Here is a 25,917-nt window from a genome sequence, read left to right as displayed (position 1 = left end):
ATGAGCAATAAATGCTGGTCTAGCCAGTGACGCCCTCATCCCATGAATGAATTAAAAAAATTGAAACCAATGCTGTTGGCATCACACTGCATTGCAAGCTAGCCATCCAGTTAACTGACCACACACACACACACACACACACACACGGTACAGGCGGGTAATCAGAAACAATGTCCACTGATACACAAAACATTGACACACTGGCTGTACGTGGGCATTCTTGGTGCACAGTGGTACGCAGGCATACTAAATGTGCACTGCTGTGTGGAAAAGCTTTTTGAACATGAGCACAATGATACACTCTGCACATGTACATGCTTGGTGTTCTTTCAGTTTACAGAAAGATAAAGACACACTCAGTGTACAGTGGTACACAGATAAATTTATTTACGCAGACGTGTACTGTCCATTTGTACGAAGACAGTTTTGGTACTCAGCCAGACTTAGCATGCACCTATTGCAGTACGCTGATTCAGAGACACATTGGGGTACAAAATTCCTTCCAGAATACCCCTGCTATATAGATATGGCTGACAGCTCTGATTTTAAATATGGATGGAATGAGGCTTAGTGCACATGCTCAGTTAAAATGGGCCATGTATCTGGTGTATTATGAATAGAACATAAGAATTAGGAGCAAGAGTAGGCCATTTAGCCCTTTGAGCCTGCTCCACCATTCAATATGATCTTGGCTGATCTCATCTTGGCCTCAACTCCACTTTCCTGATGTGCTCTCCATAGCCCTTCAGCCTATTTCTAATTAGACATTAGTATTTACTTAGACATTACTAATTAAAAACCTGTCTATCTCGTCCTTGAATTTACTCAATTTCCCAGCATTCACTGCACTCTGGGGTAGTGAATTCCCCGGATTCATGACCCTTTGAGAGAAGTGATTTCTCCTGTTTTAAATCTGCTGCCCCTTATCCTAAAACACTGACCTTTCGTTCTAGATTGCCCCACATGATGAAACATCCTCTCTATGTTTAATTTGTCAATCCTCTTTAGCATCTTATATACCTCAGTTAGATCTCCCCTAATCCTTCTAGACTCCAGAGAGTATAGGCCTAAACTTCTCAATCTCTCTGGGATGGGGAGAATGAGGGGGCACTGAGGATAAATAGACTGCTGAAGGAGGGTCAAGCAATTGGAGTCACTGGGTTATTGTATCCCTATCCTTAGGCTGATTTGCACGTGTAATGTTAAATACATTGAAGGGTAAAGTCAGGATTTGATGGGGTGAGGACTGTTGCCATGGATAGAGAATAATGCAGAGTCATAGAAATTCTAAACACAGGAGGAGGACATTCAGCCCATAACACTGGGCTATCTCATTTCATTCCCTTCCACTAGCCCATATTTAATGTTTAAATACTTAAACAATCCTTTCTTAAAGGTTCTCTCTTATATGTCCCTTTTGTAAATCTTTTATGTATGATATCGCTGGCAAGGCCAGTGCTTGATGGTCATTCTGAATTACCCTCAAACTGAATGGCTTGCCAGGCTATTTCAGAGGGCAGTTGCAAGTCAACCACATTGCTGTGGGTCTGGAGACACATGTAGGCCAGACCAAGTAAGTATAGCAGATTTCCTTCCCTAAAGTTGATTAGTCACCATTACCTGCTTTCAATCTCAGATTTTATTAATTGAATCCAAATTCTACAAACTGTCACATTGGAATTTTAACCCATGTCCCCAGCATTAACCTGGCCCTCTTGATTCGTCATTTTGTGACATTACCACACAAAATGACTATCCTTGTGGTGAATTAGCTCATGTTTTAATCAGCATCCGAGTGCAAATATTCCCTCTAAGTTTTCTACTCCCTTTGTTCCTGGAGTGACAATCCTCATTTTTCTCCTTTTGTTACTATGTCACCAACTACTGCAAACAATGTTTCACTATTTGCCCTCTTGAAGATTTTTACAATTTTAAAACCTTTGATTAGCCATACCTTTAACCTTCTCTGTTTCATTGAGAGACCTCTAATGGCACTGAGCCTTTGTGCGTAATTCTCTAACCTCTCATTACTCTAAATAATTCCGGTATTAGCCAGAGAATACTTTGATGGGGTTTACCTAAGAGGGTCCCTCTAGTATCACTGAGGCTAGGGGTTGTAAACTTAAACAGAAGCAAAACACTACAGATGCTAAAAATATGAAATATAATTAGAAAATGCTGGAGGAACTCAGCAGGTCTGATTTTATTATTTTTTTTGCCTGTGGGTGTTTCTGGCTATCAGTATTTATTGCCATCCATAATTGCCCAGAGAGCAATTAAGAATGGATCCAGAGCCACAGATAGGGCTAGATCAGGTGAGGATGGCTGGTTTACTTATTTAAAGGACATTAATGAATCAGATGGGTTTTTGCAACCAATAGTAATGTTGTTGCCTCTTGGCTACCTTTCATTCCAGATATTTTAAAATTGAATTTAAATTTCACAATCTCCAATGGAGAGATTTGAAATCATGTTCCCAGAACATTAAGCTGGCATTTTGCATTAATAGAAATTGTTGGAGAAACTCAGCAGGTCTGGCAGTATCTGTGGAGAGAAAGCTGAGTTAACATTTTGAGTCCAGTGAACTTCCTTCAGAACTGTTCAGTGACATTATCATTTCATCACCATCACCTGGGCAGAGGGGAACACAGCTAACAATTTGTGTCCAGAGACAGTAGGAACTGCCGATGCTGGAGTCTGAGATAACAAGGTGTGGAGCTGGATTTACACAGGAGGCCAGGCAACATCAGAGGAGCAGGAAAGCTGATAAGCTTCTGAAGAAGGGTCCAGACCGGAAATGTCAGCTTTCCTGCTCCTCTGATGCTGCCTGGTCTGCTGTGTTCATCCAGCTCTAGACCTTGTTATCTTATAACAATGTGCATCCACTTTGAGACTTTAAGAATAGTCATATTGGACTGAAAATGTTAACTATTTCTCTCTCCAGAGATGCTGCCAGATCTGTTGAGTTTTTGCAGCGTTTTGTTTGTATTTTACTGATGATGGAAATGTGGATACAGGTTTCTATGGCAGTGGGATCGAGAGGAGGAGAAAGAAGAAGGAAGTGTGGTTTAAATGAAACTGGGACATGGATACAGTCTGATTCTTGCCATTGAGCAAGCAAGGAGAAGTAAAGGACTTTTTGACTGGACCCAAAATGTGGAACAGAAAATTTGATCATTGATCATGGGGATCTTAAAGGTTTATGTTAAAGGCAAGGGTTGTAAAGACTGAGCTAGTACTGTCTTCTGTTTTGGAGATTTTGTATGATCTGTTTGAACTGAGAGGCTGGATAGGGCTGGGACTTCTTTCACTGGAGTGTAGGAGGTTGAGAGATGACCTTGTAGAGGTTTAGGGTCTGGATAAGGTGAATGGCAGATGTTTTTTTCCTAAGGTGGGGGATTTCAAGACTAGGGGGCATATTTTTAAGGTGAGAGGAGAAAGATATAAAACTGACATGAGAGGCAATTTTTTTACACAGTGAGTGGCTCATGTGCGGCTATAGTTACAACGTTTAAAAGACCTTTTGATAAGTACATGAGTAGGAAATGTTTGGAGGGATATAGACCAGGTGCAGGCAGGTGGAACTAGTTTAATTTGGGATTATGGTTGGCATGGACTAGTTGGACCGAAGGGTCTGTTTCAGTGCCAAATGACTTAATGACTCTATTACTCTATAACTGATAACAGGATTTTACAGAATAGATCCAGAGAAATGATTTGCTTTGTTGAAAATTGAAGTTCATGGAGGACAGTCTTTAAATTAGAGCAAGGCCATTCAGGAGGGACATCAGGAGACATTCTTCACACAGGATAGTGGAAATATGAAACTCTCCCCACCCATCCCCCTGAAAGTCTGTTACATTGAGGGTGAATTAGAGCTTTTTTGGATTAAGGGTGACATTATTTTAATGAATATAGGTATCTAAAGGAAATGGACTCCAAATGTGTATTATCCATGGTATGACTGAATGGTAGAATAAGCTTGAGAGGCTGAATGGCTTCCTCCTGATCCTAATATTACTCCATAGGTGAGTAAGAAGAGTCAGACCAGGCTGCTCTGACAAGTGAACACATGTACCACCAGATGCCACGATGGGCAGGTTATAAATAACAAAGAAACCGTGTTCAGATTTTGACCACTGTTATCTGCTGGGTGCTGAAGATCTGAAGATTTGTGATCAGTGACAGACAAGGTTGGTGCTGTGTTATTGGAGATTAAAGCACAGATTAAAGGCATCCTAAATAACCAGGTCTAAAATAGAACACAGTCACTAATAAATCCAATCAGAAATTAAGGAGAAATCTATTTACTGAGAGAATAGTGAAAATGTGGAACTCACTTCCGGATGGAGCAGCTGACCTGAGTAATACTGGGACCTCAACGTGGGCCTCCTTGGCTCAGAGATAGAGACACCACCACTGCACCACAAGAAGCCTTAAAGGGAGGTGATGGTGTAGTGGCATTATCATTAGACTATTAATCTAGAGACCCAAGTAATGTTTAGGGGACCCAGGTTCAAATCCCACCATAGCAGATGGTGGAATTTGAATTCAATGAATATCTGGAATTAAGATGTGATATTAAGGTATAATGATAACCATGAAACCATTGTCAATTGATTGGGGAAAAACCCATCTGGTTCACAGTTCTGAGGAAGGGTTACCAGACCTGAAACATTAACTGTTTTTTCCTTCACAGATGCTGCCTTACTTGCTGAGCTTCTCCAGCAACTTTGTTTCTGTTCCTGATTTACAGCATCCGCAGTTCTTTCGGTTTTCATTTGGTTCACTAATGTCCTTTGGAGAAGGAAACTGCCATTCTTACCTGGTCTGGCCTACATGTGACTCCAGACCCACAGCAATGTGGTTGACACTTAACTGCCCTCTGGGCGATTAGGGATGGGCAATAAATGCTGGCCTGGACAGTGATGCACACATCCCATGAATGAATTTAAGAAGAACTATTGATACTTGTAAAGGGGAGCTGGAGAAATACAGGGAGAGTAGAAGGATATACAATGGTTGAAGAGGGTGTCAGAAAACTGGTGAGGAGCAGAAACACTGACACAACTTGCTAACGCTGAATGGCCTGTCTCTGAGCTGTAAATACTCCATAATTTTAAAAGGCCATAGCAAACTCTGTCAATGTTTACCCTGCTGGTCTGTATAAACTGTGAGCTACAGTCAAACCACCAATCAGAAACCCGGAGACCTCATCAGTGCTGTGCCATTGAACAAAGTTTGTCTCGCTTCACTTCACAGGGGGAGGCCAATTCTAGTTCGGCTCCTGACACTGGCAAAGGGAGGCACAGAACGATCCCATTTTCCATGGAACCATGACAGATGTTATGGCACAGAAATAAGTTATTCAGCCCACAGTACCTGCACCAAGTGAATAAACCAGTCACCCATTCTTATCCTACTTACCAGAACCTGGTCTGTAGTTTTGCGGGTTCTAGTGCTACTCTTTATTTATTCATAGGATGCGGGCATCCCTGGCTGGGCCAGCTTTTATTGCCCATCGCCGGATGCCATTGAGAAGATGGTGGTGAGCTGCAGTCTGTTTGCTGTAAGTCGAGCTACATTGCTCTTAGAGAGGGAATTCCAGGATATTGACCCAGCAACACTGAAGGAATGGTGATACATTTCCAAATCAGGATAGTGAGTGGCTTGGAGGGGAAGTTGCAGATGTCAGTGTTCCCATGTATCTGCAGCCTTTCTCCTTCTAGTTGGCAGTAGTTGTGGGTTTGGAAGGTGCTGTCTAAGGATATTTGGTGAATTTCTGCAGTGCATCTTGTAAATGGTACACACTGCTACTACTGAGGGCAGTGGAGGTGGTGCCAATCAAGGGGGCTGCTTTGTCCTGGATGGTGTCAAGCTTCTTGAGTGTTGTTGAGGCTGCACTCATCCAGGCAAGTGGGAAGTATTCCATCACACTCCTGACTTGTGCCTTGTAAATGGTGGACAGGCTTTGGGGAGTCAGGAGGTGGGTTACTCACTGCAGGATTCCAGGCCTCTGGCCTAGTCTTGTAGCCACTGTATTTATATGGCAAGACCATTCAGTTTCTGGTCAATGGTAATCCGCATGATATTGACAGGGGAGGGGGGTTGGTGTGGGAGAGGTTAGTGATGGTACTGCCATTAAATGCCAACCTGCAATGGTTAGGTTTTCTCTTTTTGGAGATGGTCATTCTCTGGCACTTGTGTGATGTGAATGTTACTTGCCAATTGTCAGCCGAAAGCCAGATATTATTCAGGTCTTGCCGCATTTGGACTTGGACTGCTTCAGTAGCTGAGGAATTGAAAATGGTGTTAAACATTGTGCAATCATCAGTGATTCTAATCTAATCCCAATTCTAATCCTTATGATGGAGGGACACATACAGACTGGGAGTACACTGAGACACAGACTGGGAGTACACTGAGACATACAGTCTGGGTGTACACTGAGACACAGACAGATTGGGTGTACACTGAGATACAAACAGTCTGGGTGTACATTGAGACACAGACAGACTAGGTGTACACTGAGACACACCATGTTAAACAGCACAGAGAGCAATGAGGGAAGCATTGCACAATTATTGTTTTGCATTTATCAAAGCAAAAAGTGGAAAGGATTAAAACTCACATCTCTGAGATTGAACGTGATCTCCAAATTGGTCCAGAAGTTATTGGAGAAATCGGGGTACATGTCGAGAACCTCCAGGAGATCATCTCGCAGGATACGATGTAAATCACAGTATGTTAGAGCCCGTACATCAGAGTTAGACTTCCCTGGCCTGGCATAAAGGCTGATTGGTTCCCCAAACGTGTCATTCTTCCCTGGAATCAAGAAAACCCTCAAAAATATCAAACCTCTGCACTGGACCTCACAGTGTTCACAGAGTCTGATCAGCCTGGCTCAACGAGTGCAGATGTCACCAATTCACATCCCACTCCAGAGCCTTTTTCAGAAACAGGAGGAGGTCATTCAGTCTATTGATTAAATCGTTTCTTCCTAATCCCAGGGAGCATATTTGAGGGACTCCATGAGTCTGCATCATAGAATTATACATACATTCAGCTCAGCATAATCTTGCTGGCTCTTTGAAAAAGAAGTTAAGATTAATCCCATATTCCTGCTTGTTGTCGGTTGTCCTATGTGTTCCTCATCCCTCAAGATGTGATCCAACTCCTTTTGAAAATGACTTATGTAACAAATCCACACACCTTTTCCAGTCGACAGTTTCAGACTCTGCTGACTCTCTGGGTGAGAAAAGAAGTCTGCTCGATCTCTTGCCAATCTTTTTGAATCTGTGGTCTTTGGTTATTGCCAGATAGCATAACAATTTTATTTATTCCAGCTCAATGTTTCCCAACATTTTCCCACTGTGGCCCCACCCCAAGGCTTGAAAACTGTCTCAACCCATCAGAAAGAGCAGTCAGAATGAGGGCCTGTTGGACCAGGGGTTTGCAGTTATATCTTGGTCCTCACCTCCACATCAGGCTTCGTTGGGATTCTCAAAACCCCCAAATCTTAACTTGTGACACCTACTTGGGGTCTCCATCTCCACTTTGGCAAGGCCTGCCCTCTCAAAACTGATTATAATGATGACACCAAAATTGGTGGTATAGTGGACAGTGAAGAAGGTTATCTAAGAGTACAATGGGATTTTGATCAGATAGGTCAATGGACCAAGGAATGGCAGATGGAATTTAATTTAGATAAATATGAGGTGTTGCGTTTTGGCAAGACAAACCAGGGCAGGACATACAGAGTAGGGCCCTGGGGAGTGTTGTTGAACAAGAGATACCCAGGGGTTCAGGAACATTGTAAGGGGCTGATAAACAGGGTGGTGAAGAAGGCATTTGGCATGCTTTCCTTCATTGCTCAGACCATTGAGCATAGGAGCTGGAATGACATGTTGCTGCTCTACAGGAAATTGGTCAGGCCACTTTTGGAGTACTGCGTATAGTTCTGGGCATATTGCTATAGGAAGGATATTATCAAATTGGACTGGGTACAGAAGAGATTTGCAAGGATGTTACCAGGACTAGGGGGTTTGAGTTATGAGGAGATGCTGGATAGGCTGGGACCTTTTTCCCCTGGAGCATAGGACTCTGAGGGGTGACCTTATAGAGGTTTATAAAATCACAAGGGACATAGATAAGGTGAATAGCAAAGGTGTTTTCCTTAGGGCAAGGGAGTTCAAAACTAAAGGCTTAAGGTGAGAGGGGATAGATTTAAAAGGGACCTCAGGGGCAATTTTTTCACACAGCATGGGGTTGTATATGGAATGAACTGCCAAAGGCAGTGGTAGATGCAGGTATAGTTACAATATTTAAAAGACATTTGGAAGGTACATGAATAAGAAAGTTTTAAAAAGATATGGGCCAAACACAGGCAAATGGGACTAGTTTAGTTTGGGAAACCTGGTTGGCATGGACATGTTGGTCAAAGGGTCTGCTTCTGTGCTGTATGACTGTATGACTCTACAATCTTGAAAGCCTCTATCCTCCAGCTTTCTCTTTATCACTTTCAGCTTTCAGCTCCCTCATCCCCGGTAACAAACTGCTGATGCTTTGACATCTATCACAAAGTTGCACATTGCAATCTGATGCTGAACCAGTGATTTATAAATTTGTTGTACAACTTCTTTGCTTTCTTATTCTGTTGCCTGACAAACCTAAATCTGCTTTTCTAACCACTCTGTCAATGTGCCCTGCCACATTGAAAAGTTTGTGCAAATGGTTGCCAATGTCTCTCTGCTTGTCTGCATTTTTGAAAATCCTGCTGATTATGATGCACAGTCTTGCCTTAGTCGTTGTTCCAAATTGCAAAAATTCATACATCCCACAGCGAACTCCATCTGCCAAGCATCTGGCTATTTTACCTCCCTGGCTGGATCGTTGTGAAATCCATAACAGTCCTCCTCACTGACTGGTTACAGCACAGAAAGAGGCCATTCAGCCCATCATGTTGTCACTGGCTTTCTGAAGGAGCAATTCAATTACAGCCACTCCCCCCACTCTGTTCCCATAACCCTGCACATCCTTCCTTTACAGGCAATAATCTAATTCCCTCTTGAATCTCTTGACTGAACCTGACCCCAACATGCTCTCAGGCAGTGCATTCCAGACCCTGACCACTCACTGTGTGTAAAAGCTGTTCCTTGTGAAGGGTCCCGACCCGACACATCAGCTTTCCTGTTCCTCTGATGCTGCCTGGCTTGCTGTGTTCCTCCAGCTCCACATTGTGTTATCCTTGTGTCACCATAGCTTATTTTGCTGAGAACCTTAAATCTGTGTTGTCTGGTTCTCAATCCTTCCACTAATGGGAACTGTTTCTCCCTATCTATTCTGACACGATCCCTCACAATTCTGAACCCCCATATCAAACCCCTCTCAATCTTCTCTGAGGAAAACATGCCCAATCTTCTCATGTGACTGAAGATCCTGGAAACATTCTGCTGGGCTATCTACTACTTTGCCATGATCAGGTCATTTAAAGAATGGTGCTCCCCCCATTTGAGCGTCCTTCATGAAATGTTTAATAGAATGAATAGAAGTCAGCAAAGTGCCAGTGGGACTTTTGGAGAGAGAGGGGAGAGGGGTTGGTGCTGCTGAGTGTGGGGGATCTGGCAGGAAGGGAAGGGGCCAGACAGAGAGGATATGAGAAGGCCTGAGTTTCCTTGGTCACTGTGACCAGTTAAATGGAGAGTACTTGTGCCCTGTTGGTAATGGACAGGCTTTGGATTGACAGAAGCTAAGTTACTTGCTGTAGATTCCCAACCTTTGACCTGCTTTTGAAGTACTTATATGGTTATTCCAGTTAATTTCTGATCAAGCAGCTTGTTCATAATGTTCGGGTTCAGTGATTGTAATGTCATTTAATTAGATTCTTTCCCGTTTGAGATGGTATCACTTGCCACTTAATCAGTCTGGATGATATCCAGGTTTTGCTGCATATGGGCACAGACTGCCTCAATATCGGATGAGTTGTGAGAAATGCTAAACTTGGTACAATCATCAGTTGACACCCCACTTATGGTCTTCTGATGCACAGAAGTTCATCGAAACATTTGAAAATAGTTGGATCTAGGGCACTACCCTGAAGCTGGAACAGTGACAGATATCCCAACCTCTTACCAAAACACATGTCCCTCTCCCCTGCCCCATTCTAGGCTGTTCACTCTTATCACAGGGAAAACCCCTAACTTAAATCTTTTATTAAAGGGAAGGCAATGTCCAGTGGTATTATTGCTAGACTATTAAACTCAGCTAATGTTCTGTGGACCTGGATTCAAATCCTGCCATGGTAGATGGTGGAATTTGAATTTGATACAGAATCTGGAGTTAAGGGTCTAATGATGACCAGAATGAAATCTGTCATCCTTACCTCGTCTGGCCTACATGTGACTCAAGACCCACAGCAATGTGGTTGACTCTTAACTGCCCTCTGAGCAATTAAGGAGGGCAATAAATGCTGGCCTAGCCAGAGATGCCCACATCGCATGAGTAAATATATAAAAAATATTTTCTGCAGCTTTTGTAAACCTTGGGATCCAAGCCCATTCGTCCTCTGTGTTCAATGGTGCCTGCCAACACCTGACCACTGGTACAGAGTGCCTCCTACAGGGAGAACAGTGCCAATCCTAATGGGTCAGAGCTAGAGGGATACGACTCACGTACCCAGGATAGCCACCACCACGTCATTGCGCAGGATCTCAATAGAGCCACGGGATATGAAGTAGAGAGCAGTCAATACGTCGCCATAGTGGACCAGTGTGTCACCAGGTGGAGCATGTGTGGTCTTGAACTTCATTGCCAGGGCCCGCAGGCAGCCAGGGCTTGCCCCCCTGAAGACTTTACAGTTCTGGAGGAGGCTCCTGTTCAAGTGGAGGCAAATGTCAGCCTGCAGGCATTCTGGGAAACCTTTCAGCACCTGAACAAACAGAGGCAGAACACAGTCATTTCCAGTAAAAGGGCAATACTTTGGGGACATTAAAATAAAACAAAGAACTGCAGACGCTGGAAATCTGAAACAAAAACAGAAATTGCCGGAGAAACTCAACAGGTCTGGCAGCATCTGTGGGAGAAAGCAGAGTTCATGTTTTGAGTCTGGTGACCCTTCATCAGAACTGATAGCAGCTATGAAAAAGGGGCATTGATGTTGAGCCCTAGAGGGTGCAAGGTCCCCAGCAGAAAATGGTGTTGTTCTTCCAGCTTGTGCTGAGCTTCGCTGGAGTTGCTGCAGCAAGCCTAAGGCAGAGATGTTGGTGTAGAAACACGGTGGTGTGTTGAAGTGGCAGGCAACAGGAAGCTTGGGGATAGTTGGAACTGCCGATGCTGGAGTCAGAGAAAACAAGGTGTGAGCTGGATGAACACAGCAGGCCAGGCAGCATCAGAGAAGCAGGAAAGCTGATGTTTCGGGTCTGGACCCTTCTTCAGAAACCTTAGGAAGCTTGAGGTCTTTGTCGCAGACAGAATGTAGATATTTTGCAAAGCCGTCACCAAGTATGTGTTTCGTTTCCCCAGTGTAGAGGAGTTCACATTGTGACCAGTGACTACAGTAGAGATTGAGCAGGTAAATTGTTGCTTCACCTGGAAAGTGGACCCTTGGATAGTGAGGAGGTAAACAGATAGGGGTTACAATTGCAGGGGAAGGTGCCGTGAGGCTATGGAGAGGTATTGGGAGTGGAGGAGGAGGGGACTAGGGTGTCCTGGATGAAATGGTCCATGTGAAATGTTGACAAGGGAGGTGAGAGGAGTGTGTGTCAAATGGTGTGATCCTGCTGGAGGTGGTGGAAATGGCACCCTTTGGAGATGGATGCTGGTGGGAGGGCAAGTGACGACCAGGCAGACCCTTTCACTGTTGTGAGAAAGGGTGAGGGCAGAAGTGTGGGAAATAAGTCTGACAGAGCTAAGGGACCTGTCAACCTCAGATGATGAAAAAGGTCGACATTTCTGGCCACGACCTCCCGCACGGAAGGTGGCATCATCAGGACAGATGTGATGGAGTTGGAGAAAACTGGGAGAATGGAATAGAGTCCTTCCAGGAAGCAGTGTCTGAGATGTATAGTCAAGGTAACTGTGGGAGTCAGTGAGTTGTAACTGTTACACAGTTTGGGTGATCACTTTGCTGAACACCCACACCTCTGTCCATAAAAATGACCCCAAGCTTCCAGTTGTCAATTTCAAGACACCACTGTGTTCTCTGGCCAACATCTCTGTCTCAGGCTTGCTGCAGTGCTCCAGCGAAGTTCAGTGAAAGCTGAAAGAACAGCATCTCATTTTCCACTTGAGGATCCTGCAGCCTCTAGGACTCAGCGTTGGGTTCAATAACTTTAGAGCCTGATTCTGTCCTTCCATGTTTTTTTATCCACCCACACCTGGTCCTATTATGATGTGGATTGCCTCTGGCACAGCCAGCCCATTCTCTGCTACTCTCAGCTCTCATCACTTTTTCAGTTTCTCTTCCACCCTGGCCTATATCAATAATCTCCTCATTTACCTAGCCCTTTCACATCTCTCTTTTTGGGTTTCATCTCCACCTTTCTGCTCACATCTCCCTCCCCCCAAAACCTCATCTTCAGTATATAAAGAATTTATACTATCTGCTAACAGTTCTGAAGAGGGGTCACTGGACTCAAAACATTAACTCTGCCAGACCTGCTCAGTTTCACCAGAAAATTCTGGTTTTGCTTCCAGAACATTCTTATTTTCTAACTGAATTTCATGCTCCGATTTAAGTACAGCAGATTGTCTGATTCCAAAGTCACTAACCCCTCTCCCCACTCAATATCATCTCTCCCCACTCTCTCCCATTTGCCACTGACTATCCCTTCTTCCCACACATTATCCCCCTCCAGACTCATTATCTTTTCTCCTCATTCATAACTCCATTTCTTATTCACAACCCCCATCCCTACACGTTATCCACTCTGCAAACTCACTATCTTGAGTAATGCTGAATTGTTCAAGCTGCACCGGACCAGGTGAGTGAGTTACTCACCATAGAAGTCCCTGCTCTTGTAGTCCCTGTATTTATATTGCTGGTCCAATTCAGTTTGTGGTCAATGATAATCGCCAGATTGTTGGGGATCCAGCAATAGTAATGCCATTGAACGTCACTGAGTGATGATTAGAATCTCTTTTGTCAGAGATAGTCATTATCTGGCACTTGTGTTACTCACATGAATGCTACTTGCCACTCAATCACCCCAAACCTGAAAATGTTTCAGTATCTGAGGAGCTCTGAGTGGTGCTGAACATGTTGCAGTCGTCAGCAAATATCCTTACTCATGACCTTATGCTGGAGGGAGATGCTATATTCTATGTTTAGGATAACCTTGCTATGAACATAATTAGGTGCGTGCTCCTTAGTTTTCCTGGGCTGGTCTATACACACTCTATTTGAGACTGCTGGTTTCTTATCCTAGGGTAAGGCTCTCTCACTCCTTGCCCATGTTTGGCCCGAGAATTTAGGGGTCTGTCGTCAATATTGATGCCTTGCAGTGTGACTCTCTCCCAGTTGTACACCTCTGTACTGCTGCCTGTGGCGACACAGAACACACTTGTGGTATTTTACCAGATGACCTCTCCTGGTACCTTGGGGTGCTTTCCAGTTCTCCCAGTACATGGTACTGGGTAGGAGCTGTTTGACTTACACTGCTCCCCCCAATCTTCCTTTGTTTTGTCTTGGGTCTACCTAGTGATTACTGATTTATCACCATACAGTATCTACAGAACGGGCATGCTTCTTGGATAGCGAGATGGTTTCTTGCATGACAGCCGTAAATATAACTAGATAGAAATAATTACTAGAACATTGGAGCTGGTCCAGATATATCTGTTCCCTCTGAAAGTGAGAGTAGAACACCTTGTCTTCACTCACAGACTATGTGAGACCTCAGTAGAATGGGTGAAGTCAATGTACACCATGAACATTAAACCCTTCAGAACTCGTACCTTCTTCACTGCACGTTGGCTCAGTGGTTAGCAACTGTACAGTGGCTTAGTGGCGGCCTCACAGCACCAGGGACCCGGGTTCAATTCCAGCCACGGGTGACTGTCTGTGTGGAGTTTCCACACGCTCCCTGTGTCTGTGTGGGTTTCCTCCGGGTGCTCCAGTTTCCTCCCACAGTCCAAAGATGTGCAGGTTAGGTGGATTGGCCATGCTAAATTGCCCGTAGTGTTCAGGGATGTGCAGGCTAGGTAGATTAGCCATGGGAAATGCAGAGTTACAGGGAAAGGGTACAGGGATGGATCTAGGTGGGATGCTCTTCAGAGGGTTGGTGTGGACCCGGGCCGAATGGCCTGCTTCCTTGCTGTAGGGATTCTATGGTTCAAGAATACTAACGATCGTCATGGAGTCTGAGAGATTGGTTCACACACCCTCACTCACCTCTTGATAAGCTATTCTCCTCAATGTGCCTTCTGCTAATCTTCCTCCCCTCACTAAACACTCCTGCTCACCTTCCTTCCCTTAGTAAACCCTCCCTCTGCTCACCTTCCTTCCCTCAGTAAACCCTCCCTCTGCTCACCTTCCTTCCCTCAGTAAACCCTCCCTCTGCTCACCTTCCTTCCCTCAGTAAACCCTCCCTCTGCTCACCTTCCTCCCCAACTGAACCCTCCCTTTGATCAACTTCCACTTTGCTTTGCTTATTACCTCCTTTCCAACTCAATAAATCCTTCACTCACACCAAGATTCTCTATTCACTAACCCCCCACCTTCTCTCCCTACCTCCTCATTCCTTCCATTCTCTACATCCTCCCTCCACCATCAATGTGGCAGTACAGTGGCTTAGTGGTTGGCACTGCTGCCTCACAGCGCCGGGGACCTGGGTTTGATTCCATCCTCAGGCGACAGTCTGTGTGGAGTTTGCATGGTCCCCCCATGTCTGTGTGGGTTTCCTCTGGCCGCTCCTGTTTCCTCCCATAGTCCAAAGATGTGCAGCTTAGGTGGGTGGGTCTGGGTGGGACGGTCTTTGGAGGGTCAGTGTGAACTCGATGGGCCAAATGGCTTGCTTCCACACTGTAGAGATTCTATGATTCTATACCCTCCCTCCACGGTCTAACCTTTCCTTTCACTCTCTACTCCCTCCCTCCACTCTCCCTCCCTGAATTTTCCAGTGTGATCAGTGCATTTGATCCTCTCTCCCACATAACCTGCTCTGGATGATAATTCCATGAGTTTGTGCAGACATTGACTCCGCACCACACAGCATGTGCAGGCAGCCAATAACCACCTATGGGCATGATGTACTGTGTGGCTTATTCAACCATGGGGTGCATCGTGGTTGAACTAGACCTTGTTCCCACTGGATGTCCAAATGCACAGGGGCTGCCAGTGGGTGCGAATCACTGCCAGTGCAGTGAAGGGTACTGCCAGGGTGGTGAGGGTCCATGCCAGTGGATGAGGAACACTGCCACGACCTTCATGTAGAGAGAAAGCTGCCACCCCCTAAAAATAACCTGTCCACTTTGAAAAGGCCGAGAATCCCCAACCTCAGACAGAGACTTTTTTCCTCACTCTGATCTTCCACAACTTAAAGTGCAGTCTGTCTGAAGACAGAAAGCCAGTTAAGAATCTTTCTGAGTGTGAACAATCTGCTCTAACTGTCAGCTCCAATCAACTAGCCATTTACTCAAAACTGTGATGAGACAGTTCAGTCCAATCCTCATTCCCCAGGAATCTGTGAGTGATACTGACTATCATTGCAATGGCCAGCTTTCTCTCATACTCTCAATCTTCCCTCTTTATTCATTTTTGATCATTCTTTGCTCTTTCTTATTCTCTGTGCAATGTTCCTATCTATCTGGACAATTATATGCTTTTTTTAGGTTGAAACACTAACATTTTGAGTTAACCATAGATGATGGGTTTATTCCTTGGAAATTTTATTACTCTTTACAATGTATCTGTTCAGCATAATCTGAAATGTCCGTTTAAGCACCTGTCTATTGCAGATTTCGTGGAGAGCAAATCTATACCTACAGGTGTCCTCATAATCCTTTTCTAAAATTATCCACCACCAAATCACCTAAATGACTGATTCCCCTTGTAGTCTTAGCAACAATGTAAGGTGTACCTAACTGCAATAAACTACATCTTGTGAAGAGTCTTTTCTTGTTAGTGGTTGATTCTCCACCACTTTAAAACAAATAGCCCCTTAGACCCAGTTAGTAAAGAAAATTGGTAGCAACATTCTTCTGCAAAAAAACCCACACCCTCACCCTATTGGTAGGCTCAGTGATCATCAGGGTGTTGTAAATACTTTCTAATCAACCTGCTCACAGATCTTATGACACACCTCTGTATCAGGTGGGTCTTGAACGTGGGTCTCCCAACTCAGAGGTAGGGACACAATCACCAGACCCCTCCCAGACTGTTGCATAGGGTTGTAAGTGTAGTGATTGTAATGAGGTCAGCCACATGGACCTCATAGAATATGAATTCCCTGATTGGGGCTGTTAGCCTGTTACAAACGGTGAAGTTACATGGTATCAGGGGTGAGCTGGCAAGATGGATACAGAACTGGCTTAGTTGTAGGAGACAGAGTGCAGTGGTGGAAGGACGCTTTTTGGAATGGTGGGCCTTGACTAGTGGCGTTCCACAGGGATCAGTGCTGGCACCTCTGCTGTTCGTGAACGGCATTAGTGATTTGGAGGAAAACATGGCAGGTCTAATTAGTAAGTTTGTGGACGATACACAGATTGGTGGAGTTGCGGATAGTGAGGAGGATTGACAGAGGATACAGCAGGATATAGATCAGTTGGAGGCATGGGCAGAAAAATGGCAGATGGAGTCTAATCCAGACAAATGTGAGGTGATGCATTTTGGAAGGTCAAGTACAGGTGGAAATTATACAGTGAATGGCAGAACCCTTTGGAGTATTGATATGCAGAGAGATCTGGGTGTGCAGGTCCACAGATCACTGAAGGTGGCAGTGCAGGTAGATAAGGTAGTAAAAAAGGCCTATGGCATGCTTGCCTTCATTGGAAGGGGCACTGAGGAGAAGGATAGACAAGTTATGCTGCAGTTTTATAGAACTTACAGAACTTTAGTTCGGCCACACTTGGAATATTACATACAGTTCTGGTCACCACACTACCAGAAGGATGTGGATGCTTTGGAGAGGGTACAGAAAAGGTTTACCAGGATGTTGCCTGGTATGGGGGGATCTTAGCTATGAAGAAAGGTTGGATAGACTGGGTTTGTTTTCACTTGAATGCAGGAGGTTGAGGGGACACCTGATAGAAGTTTATAAGATTGTAAATGGCATGGGTAGAGTGGAAAGGATGAGGCTTTTTCCCAGGGTAGAGGCGTCATTTACTGGGGGACATAGGTTCAAGGTGTAAGGGGGGGAAGTTTAAAAGAGATGTGTGAGGCATGTTTTTCACACAAAGGGTGGTGAGTGCCTGGAACGCACTGCGAGAAGAGTTGGTGGGAGCAAATTTCAAGAAGCACCTGGATGAATAAGAAGGGAATAGAGGGATACGGATCCTATAAGTGAATATACTTTTATTCTGGAAGGGCAAAATGCGTCAGTGTAGGCTTGGAGAGCCGAAGGGCCTGTTCTTGTGCTGTATTGTTCTTTATTCTTGTAATCAGGGAGCTCTGGCTGACAGATATAAACAGGATTGTCAGAGGTTCTGTCTACTCTAAGAGCTGGCTCTGAGGAAGCCGGACTGGTGTCAAGTACTCTCCACATGTAAATAAAGGGTGAGTTGGTGATGGGATACCAGTCTCTCTGGAGTTATTTCAGTAAGGTTCTGAAAGAGTTAACGCTGAGGAGAGCATTAAACGCAAACCAACATAATGATATCAATATGCAGACTCGGGCAAGAGAACAGTCTTGAAACTTGAAGGAGCAAAGATTCCTCAAGGTGTCAATGACAATATCTATCATACCAATGTAACTTAGAGAATCCTTATCGTGCAGATAGGGGCCACTCGGCCCATGGAGTCATCACAAACCCTCCGAAGTGTATCCTATACACACACAGCTGTAACCCTGCATTCCCCACGGCTAATCTACTGAGCCTGCACATCTTTAGACTGTGGAAGGAAACTGGAGCACCCGAAGGAAACCCACACAGACACAGGGAGAATATGCAAACTCCACACAGACAGTTACCTGAGTTTAGAATTGAACCTAGGTCCGTGGTGCTGTGAGCCATCATGCCACCCTAGTTGTTATTGTGCAATGAACTACAGGAACCTCTTCTCATTAGACCATCAGGTGTTTTCCTCCAGCACACTCCAACAACCAGATCGTGTAAATCCCAACCAGGGAAGAGGAGGGTAACATCAAATCTGCCAGATGGATCTATGGGGATCCACCATACACCTGGTGCCAGCGGGGGCATTACTTCACCATACGATCAGGCAGCAAATGGTGGAGCTTAGAAGAGACATCAGACAAAGCTTTAAGAAGGCTGCCCACGCAGACTGAAAGAGCTGAACCTTAAAGGTTGCTGTTAAAAATAAATTCATGGTAAGATTCTACAAGACAGAATCTACAGTCAATTGTAAAATGTATTCCAGTCCTGATAAGAGACAGCTCTGATGAAGAGTCACCTAGACTCGAAACGTTAGCTTGCTCTCTCTCTCCATGGACACTGCCTGACCCGCTGTGATTTCCAAGCATTATTTGTTTTCTGGTAAGAGACTGGCTGCAATGGGAGATTTAGCAACTCCAAGGAACTGGAGTATTAGCCATTCCAAAACAGGCAAGACTGTATCATGAGGCAGTGATTTGTGGGAGCAATTCTGAGTTGGATTTTTAGTCTTTAAGTGAACAAAGGTCAGAGGCTCTGTGGGTGAAGTTTAAAATGACTGGTGAGCAAGGGGGCATTTTAAAATGGTGCAGTAATCCAGCCTGGAAAAGTTAGAAGTTACTAACATTTGCTTACAGCTCAGACTGAACATTGTCACCATAGTGAGCAGGTATCACAAGGCACAACTGCAATCAGGGAAATCCAGCACTGCAGAAGCAATTTAAATGAGGTTGCAGACTTGGTAATGTCACAAAGCCAGACTTAAAGGGACAAACGGGTAATTTAGAAGCTTAAACAGATCAGATCTAATGGAAGATGAAAGTAAGGAGACTGCTGAGATCACAGAAAAGGACTAAGATCCAGAAGAACATGTTCAACCACATACTGAGCCAGAATAAACCATGAAAACCACGGGAGTTATTAACAGAGCCACAGGGAGCATGAATCATCCAGGGAAATCCACTGAATTATTGGGATTCATCAGGTCATGAAAAATGGGATTCATTTAGCAAAGCCTTTCAGATTACGGGAATCGTTATTAAAGCCACAGGTATTGGGATTGATTCAGTAAAGAAATGAAAACCATTGATTAAAGGTACGATTAGCAGGGTTCATCTTGAAAAGCTATGAGAAACGCTGAAATCATTCATATAGCTCGCCAAAGGTAAGAAGCCTCTATTTTAACTGCTAAAGCCTGGGAACGCCTCCAATGGGCAGTACACAGTAGCAGCATTACTACACTGCTGTGGATAATGGGGAACTGGTGATGCACTCTGCTTAGATTTTCAGAATACATTCGAGTGCCACATCCAAGGTTATTGTGGGAAATACAAGCTAATGGAGTTGGGGTGTGGGGTGTACTGTCTAAAAGTAACACATTCTAAGTCACTCTCTGATCCTGTCATAACCAATGGCTCATCATCTCTTATTTAATCTCAACAGATTCTATCTTCTATTGGGTTCCACCATGTGACTGGGAAGCCCAGTTGTTCTTTGATTGGTTGAAAAAAAATCTTTGACCTGTTGTTCCCTGACCATTTGTTTCTTTTTTTAAATTAATTTAACCTCTCTGCCATTTGAAGAAGGCTGGGGTCAAGACATGCATTCCAGCTCAAGAATAAAAATATTTCATTTTTCAAATATGTTCTCCTTTATCTCTACTAACTGCTACCCTTGTGCCACAGAGTTCCTAGTGGTAAACTTTCCATCTTAAGTTGTATTCCCCCCGGCCATGCAGTTGCACTTTACAGGCTACAAACAGTGTGTCTTCACCTATGGTACACTATTGGATAATATAATTTCACTTGGTACTGTATCAAACTGAAAATTAATGCGATGTCCATTGACATAAATATCTTCATGCCAAAATGTTAGATCTTGGTCACTTAATTCTCCTTTACCGATACTTTTCTTCTGTTGCAGCCTGTTCTACCTCATGAAATCCTTGAATGAGTAGTTATTTGACATTTTCCTGTTCTGTGTCTGTGGTCTATGTCTGCACATTTTCTAAAAGTGACCTGGCTAAAGTATTCTTTTTTTAGTAGCTGGGCACTGCTTGTATCTGTGAGGTTTCCTTGCTCCACAGTGTTGACAATGACTAATTTTGTATTTGATGTCTGGCTTATTCTCTGTATATGCTTTTCACGTGCATTATAAAGGTTTTTGTAGCTTGAAAACTGAATCAATACTGCTGATCCTCTATGATATTTTTGGCATTATCTTAGGGTTAATCTTGTTGCTTACGAAGTTCTGTTTCACTTGTCAACCAATAGCTTTCACCAAAGTCAAATCTTCCTTTGACTGTAATAAATCTGCCAAAGACTCATCAGCAATCCCATGGACACAGTGAGAAAGGAATGATTTTGTTTAGGGATGCAAGGTAATGTCAAAATGAGCAAATGGTTTGGTCTAAAGATCCAGGAAACTGTGAAAAGGAAAACTTTTAGGCTGGAGCATGGAGCTGTCCTCCCTGAAGGAATGTCATGAGATTAAAAGTATCCAGAGAGCGTCCATTTCACCAGGAAAGGCATCTTCAGTGAAGAAAATCTAAGAGATAAAAGGTCCTCCAGTTTAAAGAGACCTCACACCAATAAGAACAGAATCAAGGTCAACAGTCTTCAACCCAGAGACCTATTGATGCTTCATGACCAAGGAGAATGCTTTCCGGCAGAATAGTAAAGCCTCACAACAGCCTGAATTTGTGAATATATATATTAATATTGGAGAAAAAGGCTTGTGAGGAGATAATGTGTAAGGCTCTGAAAGGGCTAATGGTGCAGAGTGCATTAATGTGGACTCAGGCAGGAGGACAACTTTGGATCTCAGATGAGTAAGACCTACCATCCTGATCTCAGTACCAATGTTGATCGCATGAATGTAATTGTACCTGGTGCTTTTGTGGCTTCAAGTTTAACAATGTTTATATACTTATGTTCAAAGAGTTATGGATATATATTTTTTAAGGAGGTCAATGAAAAAAACAGTGGAATTCTTTTCTAACAAGGCATTTCTTGAAATCACATGCCTCCTGATCGCTGCTTGTTTACTGCAGACCCTGTGCCTAGTTTTACAATTGTCAGGTTGCAATTTCTGCTTTGCAGATTGCTTGGATTATTCAGCTGATGGTCAGCCTGGAGGAGGAACTGAGCTTCACAGCCTAGCTCTCCAATTTCCGAAAACCCTCTTGTTGTGGGTCCAGTGTGGCACCTGGAGCCTTAGCCCAGTCTGAATTCTGATTATGCTCCTTGATTCTGTGTTTCCTGAGCAAGCTATGCTGGCAAAGATCTCACAGACATTTACTTCTGTTTGGTGACACCTATGATCGTGCAGCAGAATATCAGACTGACAGCTGCCTGAGCATTCTATACCCTGTCCTGTTTTCCTGCCTTCAAGAACTAAGAATTATTGGCCAAAATGTGTTTTCTTTTCTCAAAACGTACCTGCAGAGAGAAATCTGTTTTTCCCTGTTTACCTATTGTGTATGTGCATGATTTATTTGTGTGTGTGTGTGTGTGTGTGTGTGTGTGTGTGTGTTTGTGAGAGAGATGACAGGGGATTATGATGCTGGAGGAGATTGTAGCGATATGAAGAGGTGAAGCCATAACGATGAGAATTTTCAAATATTAGCAACAAGGTGGAAATGCAAAGGAAGATCATACCAAATCAAGCATAATACTGAAGTTGTGAACAGTCTGGTTTCCTTTTAAGGCCGTAGTCAGGAAGAAAGGTAGGATTGATAGTTAGGGAATAGAGTTTGTGGTGGGGACAAAACATAATGGGTTCAGTTTTCCCAATGTTTAATTGGAGGAAATTAGCACTGCAAGCCTGACAGTGTGCAGAAACCATTGCTGGGCTCTCTGATATATCACTGAGGGACAGCATGTCAATGAGAAATAGGAGGGGACCAAGGATAGATCTATAGGGGATACCATTGGGAACAGTGAGGGTGTGGGAAGAGGAGCCTTTGCCACTGACTCTCCACCTTTGATTTATTTTCTAGTACATTCCTATGATTTTGTACTTTTGTATATAAGATGGTGTCAAGGTTTCTGATGTTGGACTTTTTATTTCTTTATATTTTTATTTTTTCCCTAAGAATACGGACTTAAGAATTTGTCTCTACGTACCTTTGCACATAAGATTCCACTCTCGGGTGACTGTCTGTGTGGTGTTTGCATATTCTCCCCGTGTCTGTGTGCGTTTCCTCCGGGTGCTCCAGTTTCCTCCCACAGTCCAAAGATGTGCAACTTAGATGGATTGGCCATGCTAAATTGCCCAGTGTTCAGGTGATGTGTGGACTAGGTGGATTAGCCATGGGAAATGTAGGGAGGTAGGCTTGGGTGGGATGCTCTTTGGATGGTCCAAATGGCCTGCTTCCACACTGTAGGAATTGTATGAAATGGTGTATTTGAAGCTGAGGAGCAAGGCAGCTGTAGTGAGAGAACCATTAACAATACCAGCAGCATGGAGAAGTTGGATGGTCATCAGTTTAATGGGAATGGGGTTGTGGGAGCAGGAGGTCTGTTTTATGGCCAAGCGATGCCTGGAGAGGGCATGATAGGGGAAAGGTGAGAATCTAGAGAAAGATGTGGGTTCAGGGTTCGGTTGTGGTGGCTGAGTTTTTAAAGACAAGGGTGAACAGCACTTGGTGTAAGTGATAATGCTGGCAGCAGAGTTTTGGGTGACCTCATCTTTCTGGAGAAAGTGAGTGGAAAGTTGCCCAGCAATGCTCTAAAAACACATGAGCAGCAAATAAATTCACCCAACTCTCTGCATCCCTCCCCACCACCACCCACCCCCCCAAAAGCCCCAAACACCCACGAAATTTCAATCATGGGTGTCCCATTGTAGGCAATGGACCAAATGCAGATAAATAGGATTAGTGTAGTTTGGTTTCTGTTCATCAGCATTGGGCTGAAGGGCCTGTTTCTAAGTTGTTATGCCTCTATAACACTATGTACGTGGAATTGTCAGAATTGGTAGGAGATGCTCCTTAAATAACAGTATGGTTCTCTCCTGAAATTGTAGGATCATGAGTGAAACCATCAGCTACAAATGTAGGAGAGTGAGATCCTGTGATTGGATAGCAGGTAGGAGTGTGAAGGTGGATAGGGCAACGAGCAAGACCACAGAGGCTGGGGGTAGAGAGGCTAGAGGTAGAGAGGCTGGTGGCTGGAGGCTGAGGGTATGAGAATGGGAGAGGTGGGAACAAAGAACAAAGAACAAAGACAGCACAGGAACAGGCCCTTCGGCCCTCCAAGCCTGAGCTGACACGTTTTGCCCCTCCATACTAAAACCATCTTCACTCACAGGACCCATATCCCTCTATTCCCTTCCTATTCCTGTATTCATCCAGGTGCTTCTTAAATGCTGCTATTGTGTCCACTTCCACCACCACCTCTGGCAGCGCATTCCAGGCATTCACCACCCTTTGTGTGAAAAACATCCCTGTCATATCTCTTTTAAACTTCCGTCCCCACCCTGCACCTTGAACCTGTGTCCCTTAGCAACTGACCCCTCCACCCTGGGAAAAAGCCTCATACTTTCCACTCTACCCATGCCATTCACAATCTTATAAATTTCTATTAGGTCACCCCTCAACCTCCTGCGTTCCTTTGAAAACAAACCTAGTCTGTCCAACCTTTCTTCATAGCTAAAATCCCCCATACCAGGCAACTTCCTGGTAAACCTTTTCTGTATGCTCTCAAAAGCATTCACATCCTCCTGGTAGTCTGGTGACCAGAACTGTACACAATAATGGGATGTGATGCTGGCGAGGCTAAGTACAATAGAGTGCAAAGCTGGGGTCTTGGTGTTTGTGAACTTGGGGGAGTCGTGCTGCAATGAGAAGAGAGAAGGGTACAATGAGGGGGGGGGATGCAATGGGGAGAGAGGGGGTTCAATGGAGGGGTGCAATGGGGAGAGAGGGTGTTCAATGGGCGGGTGCAATGGGGAGAGAGGGGGTTCAATGGGGAGAGAGGGGGTTCGATCAGAAGAGAGGAGTGTTAAAGCTTTCAACAAAAGAGTACTCAGCCACCTGGCTCCAAGAAAACCTGACATTACTGAGGTAATGATTCCTTGAAAAAGAGTGTGGAGTCTCTAGCTTAAGGCTGTAGAAGTTCAGCAGCTACTATATGGGAGAGAATTTAGTGGATGCTATTGTTTTCATGCATTGTCATACCTCAAAGCATCTCACATATTGTGAATTACTTGAGATGCTGTGGCTGTGTTAGAAACAAATACTTAACCAATTTACCGTAATGCCACCAATTTGCATAAAGCATATTTTGGATAATGGGTTTTGTGATGGAAGTTTGTGTCTTTTTTTTTGTTTAAAAACGTGTGTTGTTGATATATACTGACACGGTCTTGTGCCAATATAAATATGCGGCATCTAGAAGATTAAAGCTTTCCTTATATGTTGTCTTTGATGGATGGTGAAGATTATTGATGAATTCCTCAAATTCTGCTTTTTCCTGAGTCCAAATACCCCTATGTCAGCACAAGCAGAGATGCTACTGTTGTCATGTAAGTACAAAAAACTTCTTATTAACCAGCATCTGCGGGACAAGTAGAATGCCAGTTGAGCAAATATTCTGGATAATCAAGAGGTATGCCAACTGCTGTATACTCTAAAGCTTCAACACATCAACATTTCTAAAGGAAATGTCAAAAACACAGTAAGTAATGGAAATGTAATGCAGCTCGTATACACATCACTGTTATTCTTCACAGCACAATCGCTGGGACTTTGTAACAAATCGCTGTATTTGAAGTATATAGTATTTGCTGGTTTATCAAGAGTGCTGGTTAAGATGCTGGTTAAAAAGCTTGCTGTACATCGGCTAATAAAGGAGCGAGTGAGAACAAAAGAGATCCTGAAAATCAAAAACTAGCTCTCCAGAAAACTTCAAAAAGAATTTCAAGAATGCGATGTTGATCCCTGCTGCCCAGGGTGTACCTGAGGCAATGAAATTGCTGTGAAGTAATCACTGGATTTGAAGTGATCATTTACAATGACTATCTTGTCCCCGACTAAATGATATTTGTTGAGCACAAATTTCCTCGCCTTCTTTGTCGTCATCCCCCTTGTGCGGTCTGCTCCAAGTCCTTGCTCCACAGCCATTCTGTACTTACCGCATTCATGTCAATCCCATTGGTGTATGACCAGGCATGCTGGAAATATTCCTCCAGTCTTTGCCGTAGTGGGTTGGGAATCTGATGGAAGCGGATAAATTCTTTCACTCGGAGCATCTGTGTGTGGTAGCGGGCGGTGCCGGAGTATAATCGCTGGATGATCGCAGAGACATTCCCAAAAATACTGGCATACATCAGAGCTGGGGGAGGGGGGCACATTAGGTCAAAGATCAATCAAACATAACTGAGGTTTCATTGAATAAATTCTCCTTTACCAAGCACTATCTAAAATATGGTAAGATCGTAATTAGCGAATGGCTTTTTACCCTGACCTGAGCCAGGAGATGGACAAGATAGTGAGGCAAGTGAGGCACTGGGATCAGTGTTGGGATGAGGCATTGGGATGATGTGTTAGGATGAGGCGCTGGGATGAGGAGCTGGGATGAGACGCTGGGATGAGGCGCTGGGATGAGGCGCTGGGATGAGGAGCTGGGATGAGGCGCTGGGATGAGG

The 25,917-nt window shown here is 44.1% G+C and overlaps 1 protein-coding gene across 1 annotated transcript in view; it reads right to left on the bottom strand.

The window, feature by feature from the left end:
• kcnh6a (potassium voltage-gated channel, subfamily H (eag-related), member 6a) overlaps positions 1 to 25,917 on the bottom strand; it is a 166,753-nt gene that overhangs the window by 13,861 nt on the left and 126,975 nt on the right. Inside the window, exons 7-9 of the mRNA XM_048614560.1 lie at positions 25,405 to 25,604; positions 10,675 to 10,927; positions 6,632 to 6,825 (exon numbers count right to left, since the gene is read on the bottom strand). Of these exons, the coding sequence (XP_048470517.1) occupies positions 6,632 to 6,825; positions 10,675 to 10,927; positions 25,405 to 25,604 (647 nt within the window). The remainder of the gene's footprint in view (positions 1 to 6,631; positions 6,826 to 10,674; positions 10,928 to 25,404; positions 25,605 to 25,917) is intronic.

This window comes from Rhincodon typus, chromosome 30 (genome assembly GCF_021869965.1).
Source record: "Rhincodon typus isolate 14 chromosome 30, sRhiTyp1.1, whole genome shotgun sequence".
NCBI lineage: Eukaryota > Metazoa > Chordata > Chondrichthyes > Orectolobiformes > Rhincodontidae > Rhincodon > Rhincodon typus.
This window is presented reverse-complemented; position numbering and strand designations above follow the sequence as displayed.